At 40.3% G+C, this 21103-nt stretch overlaps 1 protein-coding gene across 2 annotated transcripts in view; it reads right to left on the reverse strand.

Moving 5' to 3' along the window:
- Window positions 1-18356: 18356 nt before the first annotated feature.
- The window catches only part of grin2ca (glutamate receptor, ionotropic, N-methyl D-aspartate 2Ca), a 63591-nt gene continuing 60844 nt past the window's right edge, over window positions 18357-21103 (reverse strand). For both annotated transcript variants that reach the window (XM_044181668.1, XM_044181669.1), the window contains exon 13: window positions 18357-20641. In XM_044181668.1, the coding sequence (XP_044037603.1) occupies window positions 19022-20641 (1620 nt within the window). In that variant the 3' untranslated portion in view covers window positions 18357-19021. The remainder of the gene's footprint in view (window positions 20642-21103) is intronic.

Here is a 21103-nt window from a genome sequence, read left to right on the forward strand (position 1 = left end):
GGTCAAACTTACAATGTTTGGGTAACACAACCTTTTATGTCAAAGCTGCCCTCATCATCATTTCGCAGATAGAGGAAGTGTCTCATCCCCTAAGTTCATTGATTGATAGATTCAGTAAAGTCATTCTGTAAAGCCAAGGCGGGGTGGGGTGGGGTGGGGGGGGTGGGGGGGTGGGGGGGGGGGGGGGTGTTAAATGGACAAACATGTTGACATTGGAGTTTTGTTGGGGAACATTAAACTTTTATTGATTTTACCTTGATTACTGTCAGGCTTCCCAGCGTGCATACAAACACAGTCTCAACAATTTTCTTGAACTCTGACGAAAAGGTGGGTGAGTGAATGGGAAACAGAATTTTCTCTTTTTTTAAACTTAACCTGGTCTCATTACCAGAAAGGGAATAGCTCTCCAAAATGATCCGACCTGTCCTCCTTTCATGTCTCTCTCATAGACATGGGAAATTAAATGGAGGAGGAAGGGAGGACCCCAATAAAGCACTCCCATTGCCCTTGCACCAGCCATAACCAAAGACATGCAACGCTAGAGGATTAAGCACATGATGATGGGAGGCATTTGACTGATGGGATTTTGAAGGTCGATACCAGATCATACCAGACATCAGAGGTGGATGACATGATTAGCTGATCTCCAGATTTTAATAAAAAGCCAATATTGCTTTTATTAATCAGCAACCCGATACACTGATCAAACCTTAGCTATGACAGGTGTAGGCATGCAGTGTCTATAGTATTGTATATCGGGTACTTTTCACCCTGGCTTTCTCTTAAGGCTGGCTTTCAGTTGGTGGGTTCAGTAACTCACATGTGTCCATGTGATAGGCAGCCTCCAGAGCTCCAGAAAACAGTCACACGTTAGCTCAAACTGGTCTGATGATGCCAGTTGTGGAATGACCTGTCGGAGGAGATCAGGGAAGCTAACACATTGACTTCTTTTAAGTCACTTTTAAAAACTCACTATTTTAGACTTACTTTTTCTTGATTTTAGAGTTTGTTTTATCATCTTTCATTGTATTTTATAATAATATTTTAATAACTGTTTGCTTATTGTCTTTTTTAATTATATGTAAAGTGCTTTGTAATTTGTTTTGAAAAGCGCTATATAAATAAAGGTATTATTATTATTATTATGCTGCAATGTGCAATTGCATAAATATTACAATACCTTTCTTCTTTTGTGACTTTGTGAAGTTCTCACAGTGGTTTGTACTGAATTGTGCACATTGGAGAAGTTTGCCCTCAGGGCTTTCTGCCAGCCTTACTACTTGGTTAGGTTTAGGCACCAAAACTACTTGGTTAGGTTTAGGAAAAAGAAAGGCAGAAAGCCTTTCTGACAGAAAGCCCTGAAGGCAAACTTCTCCCATGTGCCTGAATCATGAGCTGGCCTTAAATCAGTGGATCCTCTGCCACCTCCTGGATACCTGTTCTGCAAAAAGCCAACAGAGATGGGATTCTGGTGACTTTTATAAATACTGATGCAGATGCCACAAATTGTATGATATAAGTGGCACAAAATGTATAGAAAGCTGCTGCACACTGTATCAGAATATTTCATCTCTAAGTTACCTGTCACTGTAATGATGAACTTATGAAACAGATTCTTCAGGAATGTTGAAAACAGCCCTTTTTAATCTAAATGAGTGCATTTTTTAAACATTATCAGGGCTTATGAATGAACTTTCGTGTGCACCTGGCTTATTCTCTACAGATCATATTAACATTCTGTTCACACACAGAAACTCATTCCAGCTATGTGAAATGTAAGTTGCTTTATTGGCAAACTGTATTGCCGTGTTCTCATAGCGTAAAATTTACCAAGAGCAGCCCAGAAAAAAAGTCCTTTTCACTGCCCAATGAATTATTATTCTATTGGCTTTGACAGTTTAGTGGAGGGTGTAATTCCATGATTTCTGGGCTTAGTTTAGACTGTAATGGATTAATCTATTAATATATATAAATAAGCTATGAATAAACTACAAGCTTTTTGAAGTTAAACACTCACGAAACATCCATCCATCCATGCTTTTCAACTGGTGTTTAATGGTAGGATTACATCCAACTACATTTCTTTTCAACACCCTCAATTCACTGTGCATGTACTGTGCACAGTGAATTGAGGGTGACAGGAAGAAATGTGAAGCCGTATGGGCAGTATGGCCCAGGTAAAATACATGAGAAGAGAACTCTCCTGTTTAGACATTACCTCCCTGTCTTTTCCAAACCGGATGCAGTAGTATACGGTAAGAGGAGCCCTAATGGCCCAATGTCCTAACTGGTCCCATAATGTCATGTTGATTAACTAGAATGCTTAAAAGTGTCTAGAATTTGAACAGTCAATGCATTATTACTAACTCTTAAGAGAGTTGTGAAAATGTGTGCATCTCCTCAAGTGAAACAAGTTGGTAATGGGACATGGAATCCTGCACAAGAAGTATCATATCACGACATACACTACATAATCAAATGTATGTGGACACCCTAACAAGCAATATCTTGAAATTTGTCTATAGCTGGTAAACTGTCACCAATAAGGAATACCAGTAACACATATGGAATAACAATACTCTAAATGTGATGAACAAATGCAGGAGCATTAAACCTCCTCATTACTGACATTACATCAAAGAAGCTTTCAAGAGTCAGTCTAGTTATCAGTGATAAAAAAAAAATCAATCATTCATTCATACAAATCAATCTCAAACATAATAGACACACACCACACCACCGCTGTATACATGTTGCAGTCAGCCTTATTCTGACATATTGCATTGATATTTCAGCCACTGAGTACAGCTCTGTTCACTGGTTCCATCTGATCTGGCTATGGTACTTTTATCCCCCGGGCTTTTAATTTAGAGTTTTAATGTCTCAATATGTCCAAAAATCCAAACATATCACTATTGAGTATCACTTACTCATTCACTCATTCAGAGATCCAGTGCAGATATTTAGGGCCAGCTGCTCAGTGTTTTACTTTGTCTTTATTTTTATTTATATTTTTATTCTTATTATTACTACTATTTATATTTTTATTCTTATTATCTTGGTTTGGTTCTGTACTCTTAGTGTTTTATTCTCACTGCTGTTGCTGCTATGGCACCTGAACATCCCCACAGGGATTAATAAAGGTTTATCTCATCTTATTGGTATCACCCTTCAAAGAACTTAGTTGAAACCTGTTATCATTGTTAAATATTTAATAACTGTATTGTAATTTTGTATTTTGCCAACAACATTTCAAAATAAGATATAGCACACTTCCTGTTATGGGAAAGTTTGGGGGTAAAGTATATGACTCTCTTTAGTAGATATAATGTCTTTTTTCTCTTGCATTCTCTATCTGTTGAGCTCTATCTTCTTCTTATTCTCATCCACACTTTCCCCCTCACACCACCCCACCACAACCCCCAACCTATTCTCAAAGTGACTCTTAGCATCTGGGAAAATTTATGGAGTGTGAGGTAATTTATTCAAAGTGCGGATGTCCCGAGAATTCAGTTATGGAGCCGCTTTATGGACGAACGCGAGGCTCAGGAGGACAGTAGGATGACACCAGCCGGTGTGTGTGTGTGTGTGTGTGTGTGTTTGTGTATTAAGATGCCTGTTATCAGAATGTCTTTATTTCCATAAAGAAAAGAAAGAAATTTTTTAGAAAGTTGTAAAGTTATTTGCTTCCACCATAAATGCCAGTGCCCTTCTTATTACTTTCATGTTTTGAGTGTGTGTATTAGGTGTGATGAAGAGGAAAATACAAGGTTTTTGTTGGACATCACTGACATGAACATATAATTTGAATGCAAGCTTGTGTGCTGGAGAGTAGATAAGTGGCATGACGATAGTGACATGAGTATGGCTTAAAGGAGGAGGGAGGAGGTCATAAAATCAATAGTGTTTCCAAATGGTCTCGAGTTGCTGCCTTTTGTGTTAATTGATCAAACTGCGGCTTAATTAATGCCATGTCACTTTAATGGAGAATAAATACTCATCAGTGTCACAAGGTCACTACAGTAAGTCAACTCCCCAACAGACAGAAGGAGGATAATGTGGCTTTCTTTAGGATTTACCTTCTGACGTTTTTAAGGGTTTATGATATATTTTCTAAGATGAGCCAGGTACACTTGACATGACAAGCGCTCACACAGAGAGATGGACTTGAAATGTAAAACATTTAAAAGAGTGCACTTTAAATCACATCTTTCTTCCACTCTCCTTTCAGCTGTCACATCAAAAAGTCTGAAAGAGTTACGGCCATTTAATTTGCATGATCCAGCTGATGGCGAACGTATCGTCACCACTGTCACAGTGTAGAGAAGTGCGCGTGAACAGCAGGTCACTAGTTTCATGGCAAAATGTGGTTGGAGAAAGTGAACGATTAGAGGGTGAATGTTCACCGACCTGGGAGTTTCGAGGTAAGGCCATATGGTCTTGAGTGGTATCAAAAAATCAAGGGCAAACATGTCACATACCAGGGCAAAAAGGTCAACTATGACAATTTTGTACCCAAGGAAAAAGGCATTTGTATATATTGAGCCATTTTATATTAGTTATCCCATACTTTAGCAAAGTGCTATACAAAAACAACATATTTTAAAACAGAGAATCATACATAATAAACAAGGACAGGCCACATCAAGCATTAAAAGCTATGGTAAAAAAATTGAATTTTAGATGTGATTTAAACATTGTGATGGAGGCTGCAGACCTAATATGGAAATTCTAAATTACTTAGTGCTATCTGCAAACAGAATATAAAATCTTAAAAGCAATGCTAAAAGTACTGAGTGCCAATCATTGCATGGTAATGCTTCAGATGAAGAAGATGAGCCCTGCAATCAGCAGGATGCAGTCCAGTATCCCTGGGAATCACGTTCATATTGGACAATTTTGCATCTCACATTTCACATCCAACGGCAAGTGCCAGTGCAAGAGGTAGAGTGCCCATAGCTGGGCAGAAAGCAGGGGTGTGGAGGTTGGGGTGGTGGATCAGCATGTGGTCAAGTCAAATTAAAGATCAGAACACCGTACTGATAGCTCTAAATAAAAAGCTCTGAAACTGTGGCTCTGTTAAATAAAATGATATTGGGAGCCATCAGTAGTGTCTTTTGTCTGACTTCTGTCTTTAGTTGCCTAACCTTGCTCATACCATAGTTGATTTGCTATAACCATGAGCTTCCTCTAATCTTAACTGAAATGTAAATTGTTGCCGTTGAACATTAAAAAAATATTGTCAAAAATCTAGGGTTTTACAGAAATCTCCAATATCATTGTTCTTGTCTGGTGATAAGGTTGCAATATGTGAAGAAAGAGAAGGCATGAATGAATATATCAAGGACATGATATGTCAGGATGAAAGTAAAGTAAAATGATCTGAGGGCAGAATTAAACAGAACACCACAGGCTGGTACATGGCATCTGACATACAGTAGCAGACCAAGGTACAGTCATTGCACTGGCCGTGATTTATGAATCTGTCAGGCGATGCAGTTCAGTGTATTTGCCTGTATACTTTTGATTATTTACACACAAACACACAATGTCACAGCTCCTGCATTCTTTCTATAATCTAATGCAATTTACTGGCTCAACAACTGTTGTGACCGGCTGTCAATCAAAACTGAACTCTCAACAACCAATTCCACGCTAGACAGCTTTGTTCCTCAAAATGATTACATAATCTAAGCCCAACATATACTGTATGTGTGACTTACCGCCACTGTTTCTGTTTGCATCATCTCATTCCCCTGCTGTCCTGGCACCACAGACCCTCACATGTGGCCCACCATCTTTTCCTGAGAGTGCAGATCAGAGGCAGGCCCCTGTGGGACCCTGACTTATCTGCAGGTCTTGGATAATGGATGATGGGAATCAGGCTCCATCATGGCCAACAATCTGCTCCACTGAGGGCTCCTGGCCCTGCATACTGGCCGGCCCAGAGCGTTTCTCTCAGCGCCAGCACATACTGATGGTTGCTTACTAACCCTGGCTTACTAACCCTGGCTGACTGACAGTCCCCAACCTGTCTTCCCAGCTTAAGGGTCTGTCCTCTAAGGACTGAAACAGCTTTATTTCATTCAGTCAGTCAGGACATGTGCACATTTGTGAATGACATGAATATGATTGATATGATGCAAGAGACATAATTTGAATTATTTCATGACATTTTCACATATGATTCACAAATTCAAGATTGTGTTTTCCTGTTTTTATGCAGTGGGTAACTACCAAATACCTTGAGAATCTGTGACGATTGAATTTTTGAAATACGAATGAAAGCCTTTGTGAAGGTTTAATCGGTGATGGTACACAGGTGTAGTATCATATGTGCTCTGTGCTGCCTTCACTCAGTCAAAGAGGACAAGACTGTGGCTCGGATCTCACTACCCCTAAAGCTTAGTGATAGACCTTTCTTTCATAGCAGAGAGGCACAATTGGCTCTAATGGCTCTGTTCCATTAAAATGCAGCAGTAACCCATTGAGCAAGCTTGTGGCCTTGAACTGTCATACTAAATGGAATGCAGCCATTATTAAATGGTGTTATTGGTTACACTTGTGCTTTTCTTGCTATGACATGTCTGAATGTCTGTCATGATGAATTTCCTCCAAACCTGCTGCTGCATGGTGTCTGATTTACCCTTCTGGACATGACCAGTTCCTGTGACACAAATTCATAAAATACAGCAAGACATCTTTCGGTGATACATATACAAAGCCCAAAGATAGACATTAGCTGAAATCATACGTTTCGCATCCGTGCAGCCGTGAAGGTCAGCGTGACGTAAATTTGGTTATTTGCCCATGTCAGCAAAAGTCCATGTGGAGCCCATAATTACTGACTGCAGGGACTGTACGCTCCAACACAGACACCCAATGTACAGTAGTATAAATAAATAGAATCCAAATCAAACACAGCAGATTTGCATGCGTTTCTGTTTATATTACTTTGGGTGTCTCTGCATTGGTGGACATTTCTACATGTGTGCAGACTGCGACTTGTGTACATGGGCGCATGACAAAATGTATGTCATGCAGATGCAGAAATTATAATTTGAGCTTAAACAGAACCATATTTGCACCCACTGTCTGCCTTGCTGTCTGCATTTGTGTCTGTTTTGGAGTATATTAGGCCCTTTAATCTCCACATTATACATACATCTACAGATTTCCAGGTAACATATGTTTATGTATAACATTTTGAATAAATTATACACTGAATAACAAGAAAGAAAGAAATTATTTTTGAGACAAGCATATTTTTTATCCAAGAAAGGGCTGATAAAGTAACTGGCTAACTGCAACTTTTCATGTTTGAAAGGCCAACTCAGTCTCCAGTTTCAAAAAATCAGTTTCTGTTTTTCTCTTACTGACCGAAATATTTCATGGATTCCAGTGAAAAGGACACTAAACAAATTAACTTTCTATATAATTTACATATTGGACAAAGAGGTTTTTTTCTTCCGAACTGATACCTAGTTTCAAAATGAAGTGGTAAGATACCAACTAGGCACGATCTCTAAGATGTACGCTGCTTATATAAATTCTGTAAGTCATAATTCTGTGCACCATATTCAAACCAAGCGGCAAGGGAATGAAAGCCAGCGCAGAAGTGCCAAAAACTGCAGTTCCTCAAATGTCCACTTGAGGCTGGCTCTGAAAGCGAGCCAATTTCCATAAGCCCCCATGTTAAAGTGCCCAACTTTACAGCAGAAATAACGTTTACAGCCTGGTAAAAAAAAAAAAGGTTTTGGTCTCTATAGCTAATTTTCCCATTCATGTATGAGGGTAAATTTTTATCGAACTCATCCATTTAAATTATATTAAGGCTTAAAGTTATGCATGATTGAAGGACGTGGCCACTTTGAATGACATGAGGGTGCCGTCACAGGTGGCTGGTTTCAGCAACCAGGTTTCAGTCAGGCACTGCCAAGATGGCGTCGGCCAGAGCCACCACACTGAGCTTCACGCTGGCTCTTCAGAAACCCATGGGTGACGTCACAGAGACTACGTACGTGATTTTTCACAGGCTATGATTCAAACACATAAATAGATTAAAAGATACAGACACTTCAAAATATATCATCTAGTTCTTAATATAAATAAAAAATAAAATAAATCATACATTTTATCATAATAAAATAAAATAAAAGTACTTTTAATTATTAGACAAGTCGGAGCTGACGTGTCAGAAATACTCTGCAAAGCACTGGGTAGTTTTGAGAAATGGTCATCTATATAGATTGGAATATTGATCTTTTCCCTCCATGCATATCAGTGCTGCCTTTTAGAATTGGCAATATCGAAGGGTCAACGCTGTTGCTTTAATCCATACCAGTCTGCTTTACTGCATTATTTCATACTTCCATTAGGCTGATCTACTGCACCCTCTGACCTCATGTCAGCACCCATCCTTCCCCAACCTCCTCCTCCTCCCCTGGGCTACAATTAAAAACGACCACATATCCTGATGAAATGGATCCAGTTCATTCATCAAAACTACAGTGACATGACTAGATGAGGCCAAGGAGCTGCCCACCTACAAGTACAATGTCTTCATCAATGACGGGCAGAAGATCTACACTGACAGGGACAACAAGCAAACGTTTTCTTGTCTGCTTGGTACTGACTGCCCACACACATTAAACTCTTATTTCCTTCACTTACCAGATGCCTGTCAAGGTCTGTCAGGCATACATCAGAGCCAAATTCCATCATACAGAATGAGCATCTCAACATGAAATAGGAATTTACTATGAGTGGAGTTTTTCCCAAAGATATATATACAGTATAATGTCAACATGTTTTTGACAGTCCTCACTTCTACCAAAACCGTATGAAAAACCACTGTCTCATGTGACTCCGGGCTCATCGCCTGTGTGTGGGATGCCATGTTTGGGTTTCTGTGTTTGACTGACACACCTGCAGTGCAGCACCAACCGTTTGGCTGTTTGGATCTCGGCTGCATCATTTTGCTTTGAAAACTCACATAATAAAGGTGCTGATTATCAGACAGCTTTTAAAGGTGACACGTTCGACTTCTCTGCGTAGCTGCCTTTGTATCTGTGGTTTAGTTAGATAAAAGTTAAAAATCTATTTCATGTGCTGTTTCTATTATTTTGTCCACCCCCCCTCCGGCTTTGCGTTTCCCTCCGCAGAGCTGTCATCCCTGCAGTGGAAGAGGAGTTCAAGGATTCATCAAACAAACAGCAGGCCTAGGTCTCTGCAGAAACCTGCTCGGCTGGCCAGCCCAGGTCCACACATCATGACTGAGCTAATGAGAAGGGCATTCAGTGTTTGTGTGTGAGTGTGTGTGTGTGTGTGTGAGTGAAGTCTGGCTCTCTGCCAACGCTAACCCATCCAGGTGGTTTGATGAAACACATCACTAACACACTGTCCAAGTGTTAAGCATAGGGCTCTGAGAGAAAAAGGGAAGTGTAAAGTAGAGGAAGTAGAAACAGACTAGAAGTGAGGCAGCTACAGTGAGTCTTTTTTCAGATACACTGTATGAACAGACCATCCAGAGAAACACACTGAATTTTTCACCAGAAGCTACTCTGGTATTTATAGTACACATTGAACTATTACACTACCTCCCTCTGCTGTGTGCTGACTCTCTATGGGGCTACTGAACTACAAACCATGAATCCACTTATTCTTCTTTGTCCTGACTCTAGTGCCACTGGTGTTTCAATTCAATTCAAAAAATACATTTTTGTGTGTGTCTTGTCCATTTTATGAATTCTACACACGATAAGTAGCAGAATCACTTTGTGCCAGCGTGAATACTTGCCACAGTCTTGGCGGGAAGACTATAGCATGGCTGAATGTCAGATTGACTGAGAGTGTCTTGGTTTTCTGTTTGGAAGGAGTTGTTATTTTGCCTTTGCTTATCTGTCCTGCTGGTGTAATTTTCAGTCAGCATTAAAGCGACGGTAGCAGTTGCTACGAGCAGTTAACTTAGTATTTGTCATGACGACCAAAGAAATACGCTGATTTAAAAGTTGTAATTTCTGTAAATCGACATAGCATGCATAGCTGTGTCGATCTCATCCACACTTGTTGCCAATGTATTTTCTGGTAATTTTTCTAGGTCTGGGTAAAAAAGCCACCAGTGAGCAAAACAACATGCCTTTCTGAGTTGCTGAAAAAACCAAAAACGTGTGGGTGGCGATTCAGCGGTCCGGGTCAGTTGATCAGGGATGTGGTGGGGTCTGCTGTGTTTTGGCATCCCCAGCCAACATTGTTTTTTTGTAGTTCACCTCAGCTAATGAGAAAGATGACAATAATTCAACCAGTTTGAAGGTGGCAGCAGTGAAAATGAATTGTTCATTTAATGGGACATTAGACACCATCTTTTTTAAAACCTCTCAAAGTGAATGCCTGAGGCTTGTAACTAATTTCCTGACTACAGATGCACATTAGCAGCTCAGATGTACCTCTGATCTAATTTTAATATTTTTAATATGCTGAGGGAATCAGGAGTGAAATCATATTCATAAACTGGTTGTATTTATGTAGTAAAATTGGGAAATGATTGTCTTGCATGGATCATCTTTGTATGCCCACCTTCTATGAATTCATACATTTCAAAGAGGGGTGAGAGGGAATTAATTTGTCACGTTACAAAGCACACAGATCACAGAATTAGTCATTAATTATTGTGTGAAATGAATGAAGATTGGTCTGGTCAGTGAGCATAGTGAAAGAGTTCATGCATTCATCTACAGAGATTTACTTTAGAGTTCCAGAAATGAGTTTATTCAGCTGAGAGTCAGTTCTCACACTTATTAAGTGCTTGTGGCATTAAACTTTCTTTGTCCAATTAGGAGTCATGTTTCTATATGATACTGGGCTTCAGTTAAAAGTGCTCATCGCTCAGTGCTATCAGTGAGGAGCTCCAGTTAACAAGTGCACCATGCTGAGATGAAGCTACACAGAGCGTTTAACTCAAATGATGTCAAAGCCAGCTTTCCCTTGGAAAGGAATGGAGGATAGATACACAGGAACTATATTACATGGATATCTACATAACTGAGCAGTCTGTATGAGTATCCAATTTGCCATGATCGTGTTCATGTTGTTGAAGTTACTTTAGTACCAGCAGAGAAGCTGCAGGCACAATTATTAACAAATGTGCAGTAATAATGTAAATAATGTCAGAGATGAGAGGAACACAGTCTTTGCTGGATTGCTGATCCTAGCATTAAACCTTTTAAAAGAAGTCACAGGACTGAACACAATCAGTGTTTTTGGGATCTGATTTGTCAACCCAGCACTGATTGTGTGAGGTAGATGTCAGGGTTAAGATGTACATGAGGCTACTTGTCTTTTTATTTCATTATTTATTTTTTGGTCTTTTGCCTTTATTGGATAGGGACAGTAGAGCTACAGAGAGGAAACGTGGAGGGAGAGGGGGGCGTATGACAACAACCCAACAACGGCCTGAATCAAACCAGGGGAAGTTGATGTTATATGGTATGCAGCTTAACCACTAGGCCCCTGCTGCTTGTCTGTAATAAGGAATAGTTTCCACGCATGATAATGTGTCCAAAAATTGTAAACAATTTCTTTCTATACCTGAGGAAGAGCCAGTTTGGCCTTGAAAGGTTGTCCTTCTGTGTAATTAATGTAAATAAGAAACAGGGGAATATCACACTGTTGTGAGTCTTTTGATAGATGTAAATAACAAGACCGAGGCTTGTGGCCTAAATCGCTCCCTCGTTTCATCATTCATTCATTATGGATTATTGTAATTTTGCATCATCATTGACAGGTGAAGGATCACACCACTGTAATTTTTACATCTATAAAATGTGGAGCATCATTTTTTTCCACTTATTTTATTCCATTGAGGGCACTATATAGAGCACACATTTCCCATTCAGAATTCAGAGACTAAATAAAATGGCAGACAGTAAACATAGTGTGCTATATAGTAAATAGGGAGGGATTTGGGACATAGCCTAAGAGGCTAAAGCCATGCTAGTGGCTCTGTGAGGCTATACTCAGCCACAGTGGTGCTTTGAGCTAAATGCTAACATGCTCACAATGAAAATGTTAACATGCCGATGTTTAGCAGGCACAATGGTTGGTTGATGGGAATATCATTAGTTTTGCGGGTATTTGGTCATACAACTAAATATTGGAAATATTTCAATGTTAACCTTGATGATGGTGCTACATGAAAAGTCAGGGGATCACAATTCATCTTCTGGCACTCATGAATGTCTGAACCAAATTCTGTGCCAATCTCTTCAGAAGATATTTCACTGAATAAGTGAAAACTTTGACCAGCTGGTGCCAATAGATGAAGTGTCATGTCACCAGAGTTCGTGGGGATTCATCCTCTGGGCACCATAAATGTCTGTACAAAATTTCATGGCAATCCATCCAAAAATTATTAAGATATTTTAGTTTGGAACAAAAGTGGCAGATTGACTGAACAACCGGCCACTTGGCTAAAAGCCTTGGTGAAAATCCAGAAGCATCTCTGCATAAAGATACAGTGTAGAAACACACACAAATCTGTTTTGTCCATAAGCTGTAAACTCTTTCTGTCTGAACCTGACAAAGAACCAGTTCGGGTTGGAAAAGTTGTCCTTCATGTGATAAATACAAGAAAAAAATCATGAGAGAAGTTCACAGTGACTTTTGAGCGATACACATCTCTGCAACTCATTCCAGATGTTTAACATGTAAAACACATGTACATGTAAACCTATGTAGCGATGTTGCTCCTCTTAAAGGACAGATTCACTATTTTTCAAGTTTGTCTGAAAACAATAGCTGGGTGCCCGTATGAACGTTGAAACAGGTTTTGCTTTCTGTAATCTTTCCTCCTGTTCATACTGGACATTAAGCGGCTCCTTCCCAGCCCACTTCCAGTAGAAGAGATGGGGTTTCAATGTTCATATGGGGATCTGGCAACTGATTTAAGAAAGACCTGATAATTTGTGGACCTCATCATCCTTTAAAGATTTCTCCTTATCCAAACCGACTGGGTCCAAGGATAGAGGGTGTTGTTGTTCAGATTGTAAAGTCCTTTGAAACAAATGTGTAAATTTCAACTTTATAAATAACTTTGACATGATCCTAGTTTTGGCTGGCTACCTGTGAGCTTCTTGATCCAATAACTTAGCCACATAGTTTCTTCATTAAGCTATTCCTAATGCTCCTAATCATTTCTTCATTTGACAAGTCAGCCGCATCTCCAGTCTAATTATTTTACTGTAATTTAATACGTTAACAAAACGGAGGTACTTCTCAATATTTTTCACAGCAAGATATTGTCCCTGATGGAAGCTTTAACTTGGCTGCTAAAGTGGAATAAGTAATCAAGGTTAATAGTTTAATTTTCCTGTGTGGTGCCAAGAGTCCCAGAGAGCTATGGTTTTTCAAATGGCCTTAATATCTCCAGCAGTATGCAGTCCAGTACAACAGCGCACGTGTGGCTGTGGATATTTTGGACATAGCAAATGACTGGTGATATTTTATCTGCATGTGTAGAATCATTTATCATCTGCTCTGCAATCAGCCAGCCCTCCCATCAATTCTGCAGGTCTCAGAGAGGAGAGAAGAAATGCCTCATCGCAGCGCCATTACATCCCTGTTTGTCTCTGGGCCAACCTGAAAACACGCCCAAGACAGAGCCCAAGGCCTGAGAAGCACGAGAAAACATTATTGCTATCATTATTGCAGTTGTGGTTTTGCTATAAATGACTTTCCATATTCATGTGAAGTGAATCAGAGTGTTTAGGGCGGGTGATCTTTAAAATGTGTGAGTTTAAATCGTGGTTATGTTGAATCAAGCACTGTGAGCTGTAATGTTACAAACATTACAGAATGGATAATTGCTGTGACAGGAAGAGTTTAAGGCTGCTATTGACGTAAATGAATTTTGTTCCCCACTACTGTGTGATTTTTAAGGATTAAGAATTGAATTTGGGTCTCAGCCCCGCTCAGCAATTGATGTTAACATTTGTCACATGGAAACAACGTCAGAGTGAAAATAAACGTTTTCACTTCTTCATAAAAGAAATGGAGGAAGCCTAATGAGAGGCTCTTCTTGAAGGTTTCATCACCTTTTCTAGATTTTTTCACCTGCATTTTTACCTTTACCGTCTTTAACCTCACTGACCCACCGGTGGGTCCCAGCCAAACATTGTTTAAACCCACATAACTCTATTTTAAATATTTGAGGATATCTCAAAATTTGCGAAATATGTATAAAATGATGCGCAAGATATCTAAAATATTTCCATTTGGTGGAATGATGCGGCCATGAAAAACACAGGAGTCTTTGGTTTGAATACTCTGTGATGCTGTCAGATAGTGTGAAATAATATTTCCCCTTAACTAGCTTTACAGTTTGAAAAATCATCTTAAGAAGTCAGTGCTTCTGGCTGTTGATGGCTGGTTACCCTGAGCACAGAACAATAAGGAACAGAGACTTGAAAAAACAAAACAATGGCTACTCACTCATTATGTTTTTTTTTTTTTTTAAATATACCCATATCTTTATTATTATGTCATGTGTATCAGAGTTTATGATTCTATTTGGCATTATCACTGTTAGATTACTTTATTAGTCACTGACATATTTGATCATTTTATTATTGTTTTTAAACACTACATTTATTATTTAACAGTTTCCCAGAGGCGGGTCTGTAGCATGAGCGCCCTCTGTTGGCCACCGCAGAAATTCGGTTGCCACTCAGCCACCTCCTGTCTTCTTGGTAGGTTGACCTGTTAATAAGCTCCGTGTACGTTTGTTTTTGTTTGCAAAACTGTATTTTCTTTATTTTATATGTAAAAATGAGTTCCCAACTATCACGGCAAATGTTTCTGTGACTATGTTGGCCGTTTTGTAATTAGTTGTAGAGTCATTTGTTGAGCACACCGCGATATCGGTGACTTTGCTCGCTTGATTGTTTTCATGTAAGAAATCTCCTTGGTGTAGTTTGCTAACCAGCAGGAAGCTAAAGTATCTATTTTATTTGTTTATTTTCTGGAGCTAGTTGCCACTCTAATTTCATTCTGTTGTTGTTAGTATATATTAAATGGCTGGTTGGACCCAAACAGTGTCATCCATTACACAATGCAAGAGAGTACACGACTGCAACACGTGCACGTGACATGATTGGTGTCTGTGATGTGCAGTGTTGGAGGAACTATTCAGATCCTTGACTTAAGTTAAAGTATCAATACCACTGTGAAAATACTCCACTACAAGTAAAAGTACTCACTCTGCAGTAAAATGCTCCCTGTCAGTGTTTGCCTATTATATCTGATGTTTCTGGATTAATATTCCTGCTGCATTCACGTGTATGTTGCATTTTACTGCTGCAGATGTTTAAGGTTGAACTAATTTTAACTACCTTATATACTGTTGGGTAGTTTAATGTACAGCAATGCATCATACTCTATAAGATCATCATATTTTTGTAGCGTCGATGTTATTGTTTCAACTAAATTAAACTTTAAAAAAAAATGAAAGTGAGGAAGCTTATAATAGTGATTTAGTCCAGACATCCATATATACTGGAATGGCTGCTACACTCACACATGACTACACCCCACAACTTGGCGATTATATCAAACGCACCCTTTTGTAACAAGCTACATCAAGCTATTTGGTTCTTTCCAAAGTTAACTGACAGGGTCAGGTTTTACTTCAGCAAGGTAAGTGTCTGCTGCTTGTGCTAACATTCATACTGTGAGTTTATGTCTTGGCTCTGTTCAGCTTCTGTTTATGTACTTGGAAATATGGCTGCCTACATTTCTGGCTGCTTGAGTTTTATGTTTTTGCTTCTGCTGGCTGCTAATATTTGCTCTGTAGCAGCTGTTTTGGATCTGTGCGCAGCATTTGCACTGGTATAAATTGTGATTGCATTCCTTGTGGCTGAGCTTATTTCTTTTTTTGGGTTGTTTGGCACATGCTTTATGATGTGATGTGATGAAAAAATAAATACTCATGTTTGAGGAATAAGTGGAATGGGCCTGACTGGCATTGCATTGTACTCCAGGTTGTTTTTTTCCCCTCTTAGCTCACTGTAACCAGTCCCGAAGCTAAGGGTAATATTGTATGTTGGCTTTAACAATGTAAACACAGCCAGTTGAGTTCACATGATTATTTTCTATAATATTGGATTACTAATTACTATCCATATTATTTCCTGTCCATGCAGCTTGGAACCATGGCGGTGCTTTCCAGAGTTGACTCAGCTGACACCCTGACAATCCCTGATTCACTTCAGCAAGGTAAGTGTCTGCTGCTTGTGCTAACATGCTAATTGGGAATTCATAGCTGTGTCCCAATTCCATACTGCACACTGGTGTATGGTGTTCACACTGAAAAAGGCGTTTGCTTTTCGAGTGTGCTGTTGATGAACACTAATGTCCCACAGTGCCATGCGCAGAGTAAATGGAGGTGCTTTTCACAGCTGCAAAAACTGATATAAATTGCAGATAGTAGTTAGACAGCTCCAGGAAGATATTGGAAAACAGAAAAGTATTTAATCTTTGAAGTGAAATTGGCAGTGGCATTTCAGAGTTGATGGCACACATAATGTTAGTAGAAAACAGTAAAGGATGTTGATTTCTTGTACACTAACTTCAAAAACGACTATAAATATTAGTATATAGTGCATACCGTATAAAGTTAATATGTAGTATGGAGTTGGGACACAATCTTGGCTGTGTTCAGTCAATGTTTATGTGCTTGTAAATCTGTCTGCTTACACTGCTGGTTGTTTTTGTTGCTCTTGACTTGCTGCTGCTTTCTGCTCTTATGCTGCTGTTATGTATGTACAGATTTGCAGTTAAGTAATTTGTTGTTGTGAGTGAGAGCATTTTCTTCTGGCTGTGGTTTGGCATGTATATTATGATGCTTTCATGCTGTTGAGTTTTGGAGGATTAAGGATGTTTGAGTAGTGAGTGTTATAGGCTGGAGTGGCTTTGCAATGTATTCCCCTCCAGTTTGTAGTTGTTGTTGTTTTGTTACCAGCCCTGAGGCTAAGGGTAATACTCTATATTGGCTCCACAGATGTAATTATTGGTGTTTTCTTGCACAGAGCCACATTATAATTTTCTGTTATATTTTGACAATATTTACAGTTCTTCATAATAATGCCCTTTCAAGTCTGAAGCAAATGTTCGTGTCTGTGCAGCTTGGATCAATGCATCAATCACTCATTCACTTCAACAAGGTGTTATTGCCTGTGCTAACATGCATGTTGTGAGTTTGTATCTTGGCAATGTTTAATTACTGTTTGTATGTTCAGAAATATGGCTGCTGACACTGCTGGTTGATTTTGTTGCTCTCTGCAGATCTGCTTCTGGTTGATTGCTGCTGGCTGTCAATTTGAGCTCTTATGCTGCTGTTATGCATGTGCAAAATTTGTGGTATTTGGTAATAATTGTGAATTCTTTTTTTAGTGGTGGCTAAAGTCCAGACAGCGTTGTTTGGCACATGTACTGTGATGCTTTCATTTGTGCAGTGATGAATTATGAATACTGATGTTGAGTATTATTAGTGTTATGCACTGGATTGGTTTTGTTGTTGTATCTTGTTTCCTCTTAGCTCACTGCAACCAGTTTTCTGGCTAGGATTATTTTGTATGGTCGTTTTAGGGTTGGAAACATGACTGTTGTCTTGGACAAAGACTCATTATTTTATGTAATATTGGCTAATGTTGGAAATTCATGCGACTTAGGTAGTCACCTTCACATTTTATCACCCCAAGCATTAGAAAAATGTTTAAACTCAAATCAGTGTGTTTATGTGACGGCTTGATTTACTCTTCATCATAACATAATTTCAACTAAACTGCAACCGTTTTATGGTTTACACTGCAGCTCCACTCAGTTAACCAAACTGCCAATCTGAAGCTCATAGCCATGTACTGATGATCATCTGCTGCTTATCAACACTACATAATATTTAATAATTCATAAGAGCCGCTGGTCTGATGTGTTTTTGTGATTTTAATATGCATAAATGAAAGATTATTTGCTGTATACCTGACATGATCTAGCCTTCTGCTGCAAGCCAAGTGGATTGGTGGATTCAGTTTTATCAGACTATTCCTTTTATACTTTAGATTGTTCCTTTTAATGGTTGGAGGCCCTTTGTTGGAGCACATAGTGCCCAAGATCAGAGCGTAGACACTCAATATCAACTTTATACATTTACTGTATTCACATAATTATCCTTCTGTGTGAGGTGGCAGATTAAAATAACAGATTGTGTGTATAATAGAGCACTAGTGAAAAGTAGAGTGTCACATTCATTATATCACTGTACGATGTGAGAGCATGTTTAACATACAGATTGAGATGACAGATGATTCCAAAAGGCCCTTGAGATGACCTTGTTCTTTATTAAAGGGTAGTGTAACAATGGAAATACACGTGATACTTTTTATGGTTTTCCCTTTTTAAAATCCCAGTCAAATTACATTATTGAACAATGGAGCAGAAAGCCTCAGAGCAACTGCGCAGCTAAGGTCGCGGACTTAAAAAATTCAGGGAAGATATGTCAGTAGTTTGATCACAAAATTATCTTAATAATTTATCTCTCATTTGACATGGTGGGTACTGAAATGAGAAAAAGAAATGTCTCAAGTCGTAGTCAGATTGAGAGGCTACAGTATATTGTCTCCCAGAAATCTTTCACATAGCAACACAGCTTTTAAAAATCCTTTAAATAACAATCAACAGGTTTAATTCTTATGTATTAAATACTTTTCAACATTGCCTTTTCTTTTATTAGTATTTTAAGTTTGGCTTACAAAGTCCCAGCAGTAATTTGCTTGTCAGTGTGTTCTCCTTTGCATATCGCTGCCCAAGATATTATTGCACTGATAATTGAGAGTCAGCACTCTCAAATACACTATTGGTGTAGAGTAAAATTTTTGCTTTAACCAGAGGCTGAGGGGAGAACCCCCAGGCATGCCCCTCCTCATAGGGGCTCAGTTTGAGAGCCTAGTGGAGGTCTAGTAAGGATGAAGACTCAGACCTCAGACTCCAGGCTGGATACTCTGCCCCAGGGCTTTGGCACATAGGGACTGTTGACTCTGCGCGCCACCAACACCTGCCTCCGCTCTCTGTTCCCAGGGCCTGGGTCTTCCCTCTTTCCTGTGCCATCGTAGGGCCCAAACATATTGTTGTGGTAAACCACATGTCTGTCACTCATACGAGGCAGCATTGCTGCGCTATCTGGGCAGTGGCTTGTACAGGGAAACAAGTGGCACATGTCCTTAGAACCGTCGTAGAACTGGGACGGTCCTTGGGCCAGTGGTCCCACATACACTGGTAAGTCTGTGTACGAGTTCAGGTAGGTGGAGTAGTGTCTGTGCACCACTGTGGAGGAGGAGCGGCGCAGGGCAGCGGCATTCTGCAGTATGGCTTCCCTGTAGGAGGGCAGCCGGGTGGACTCAGAGTACTTGAGCTTTTGCTTGTAGGGGTAGGAACCCATGTGGGCTGGGTCCAAGTAGGCAGGCTCAGCAGCCAAGGGGAAGCAGGACAGGTTGTGCCCCAGACTGCCGTATAGCTTGGGCTTTTGGTTGGCCACTACCACCCGTGGAAACAGGTCAGGCATGTCTACACGGGTGGAGGGAGATGTGGATGTGGAGGGCTTTGTTTCATCTACCTGATGGATCCTATCGTTGCCCCATGTAGCTTTGAGAAATGAGGCGCGGCGGTTGAGTTTGTCCTTCCCCAGGAGTGGTATGTCATCCATTTCAGGCTCCAGATAGGACTTCATACAGGAGTTGCAGCTGGTGCTGCCGCCCGGGTAGTGTCCTGAAGTGCAGGCCATGGCAGCAGCAACAGGGGCATGGTTGTTCAGGAGGTGATTGGCCCTCAATTCAGCAAGGCAGGATCGAGGTTCATCATAGTCACCTCTCACTCTGGGGTCTGCAGCATCAAACATGTAACTATGGGACCTCCTCCTCCGGCTCACACAGTCAGGGGGGTAGCTAAACTTCCTCCTCAGCGGAGCTTTGTGCTCCACGTAGATATCGGGCACCTGGAACTCCCTGTAAGGAACAAAAGGGGACGTCGGGTGCCGGGCCTGGTTCTCCACATACAGCCTGCTGCTGTGGTGGGGGTTAGAAGTACCAGAGGGAGCAGGGTCCCGCATGGCGATATGAGGGCTGCTGAGGCTGGAGATCGGCAGAGTCCTCTCTAGGACATGCTGACTGCTGCGGTGCGGCAGCGTGTAGCGGAGTGGATTGGGTCGGGTCACCACCCGGGGCTTATCCAGGAGGGGCTGGGTGGAGGTGTCCCCATAATGAACTGGGAAGGTGGGTGTGAGGGCCCTCTGAGGGTATGGTGAGTGGTTGTCTGTGATGCTGGAGATATAGGGCAGACGGCCATGGGTCATGTCTGTGGTCGTCACTCTGGGTGGCAGGCCAGCTCGCACATTGTCGGCCCCCCGTCTGCTCCAGTTCTCTATTGTTTTTGTGGCATTGTCTAGAGAGTTCTCCACTCTGGCAGAGGACACCATGTCCTTGGCTGTCTGCAGCATCTTTAGCATATTGGCTTGTGTATAGTTGGTAGTGATGTCTGGACTTGGCATGCTCCCATTGTGGTCAGTTTGCTCTACTCCGTTGAAGCAGCTGTAGATGCCCTGCAGAGAGACGGAAGGGTGAAATTACAATCTTTAAGCCTCATCAGATACCAGAATGAACCAACAATCTGCTGAACTCCCAAAGGTTTTTAGTCATGTTTCTCCACAGATACCGTGATTAATTTTGGTCAATTTCTATAAAATTTCAAATAACTTACTGATACACATGAGGTGAAAACAATAATATGCAAAAAAATATTCATTGTTTTTTCTGGAAGTTTCATGTTTGTGTTGCTGTGTTTGAAATGTTGTTTGCCCAGAGCTTGATCTTAAAAAAGCTCAGGCATATAAATGAGTTGCTGGTCATGCACTTACCATATTAGTTTCTCCATTTTTATCCCACCAGCTTTATTTTACTTTTAAATTGTGTATCTGTTTCGAATACTTAATCTCAGTTCTGACTACTGTCGGCACACAGATGAAGGTTTTTTAATAGGACAATTTAAATTTTATTTCTCAGGG

Source organism: Siniperca chuatsi, linkage group LG21 (assembly GCF_020085105.1).
Source record: "Siniperca chuatsi isolate FFG_IHB_CAS linkage group LG21, ASM2008510v1, whole genome shotgun sequence".
Taxonomy (NCBI): domain Eukaryota; kingdom Metazoa; phylum Chordata; class Actinopteri; order Centrarchiformes; family Sinipercidae; genus Siniperca; species Siniperca chuatsi.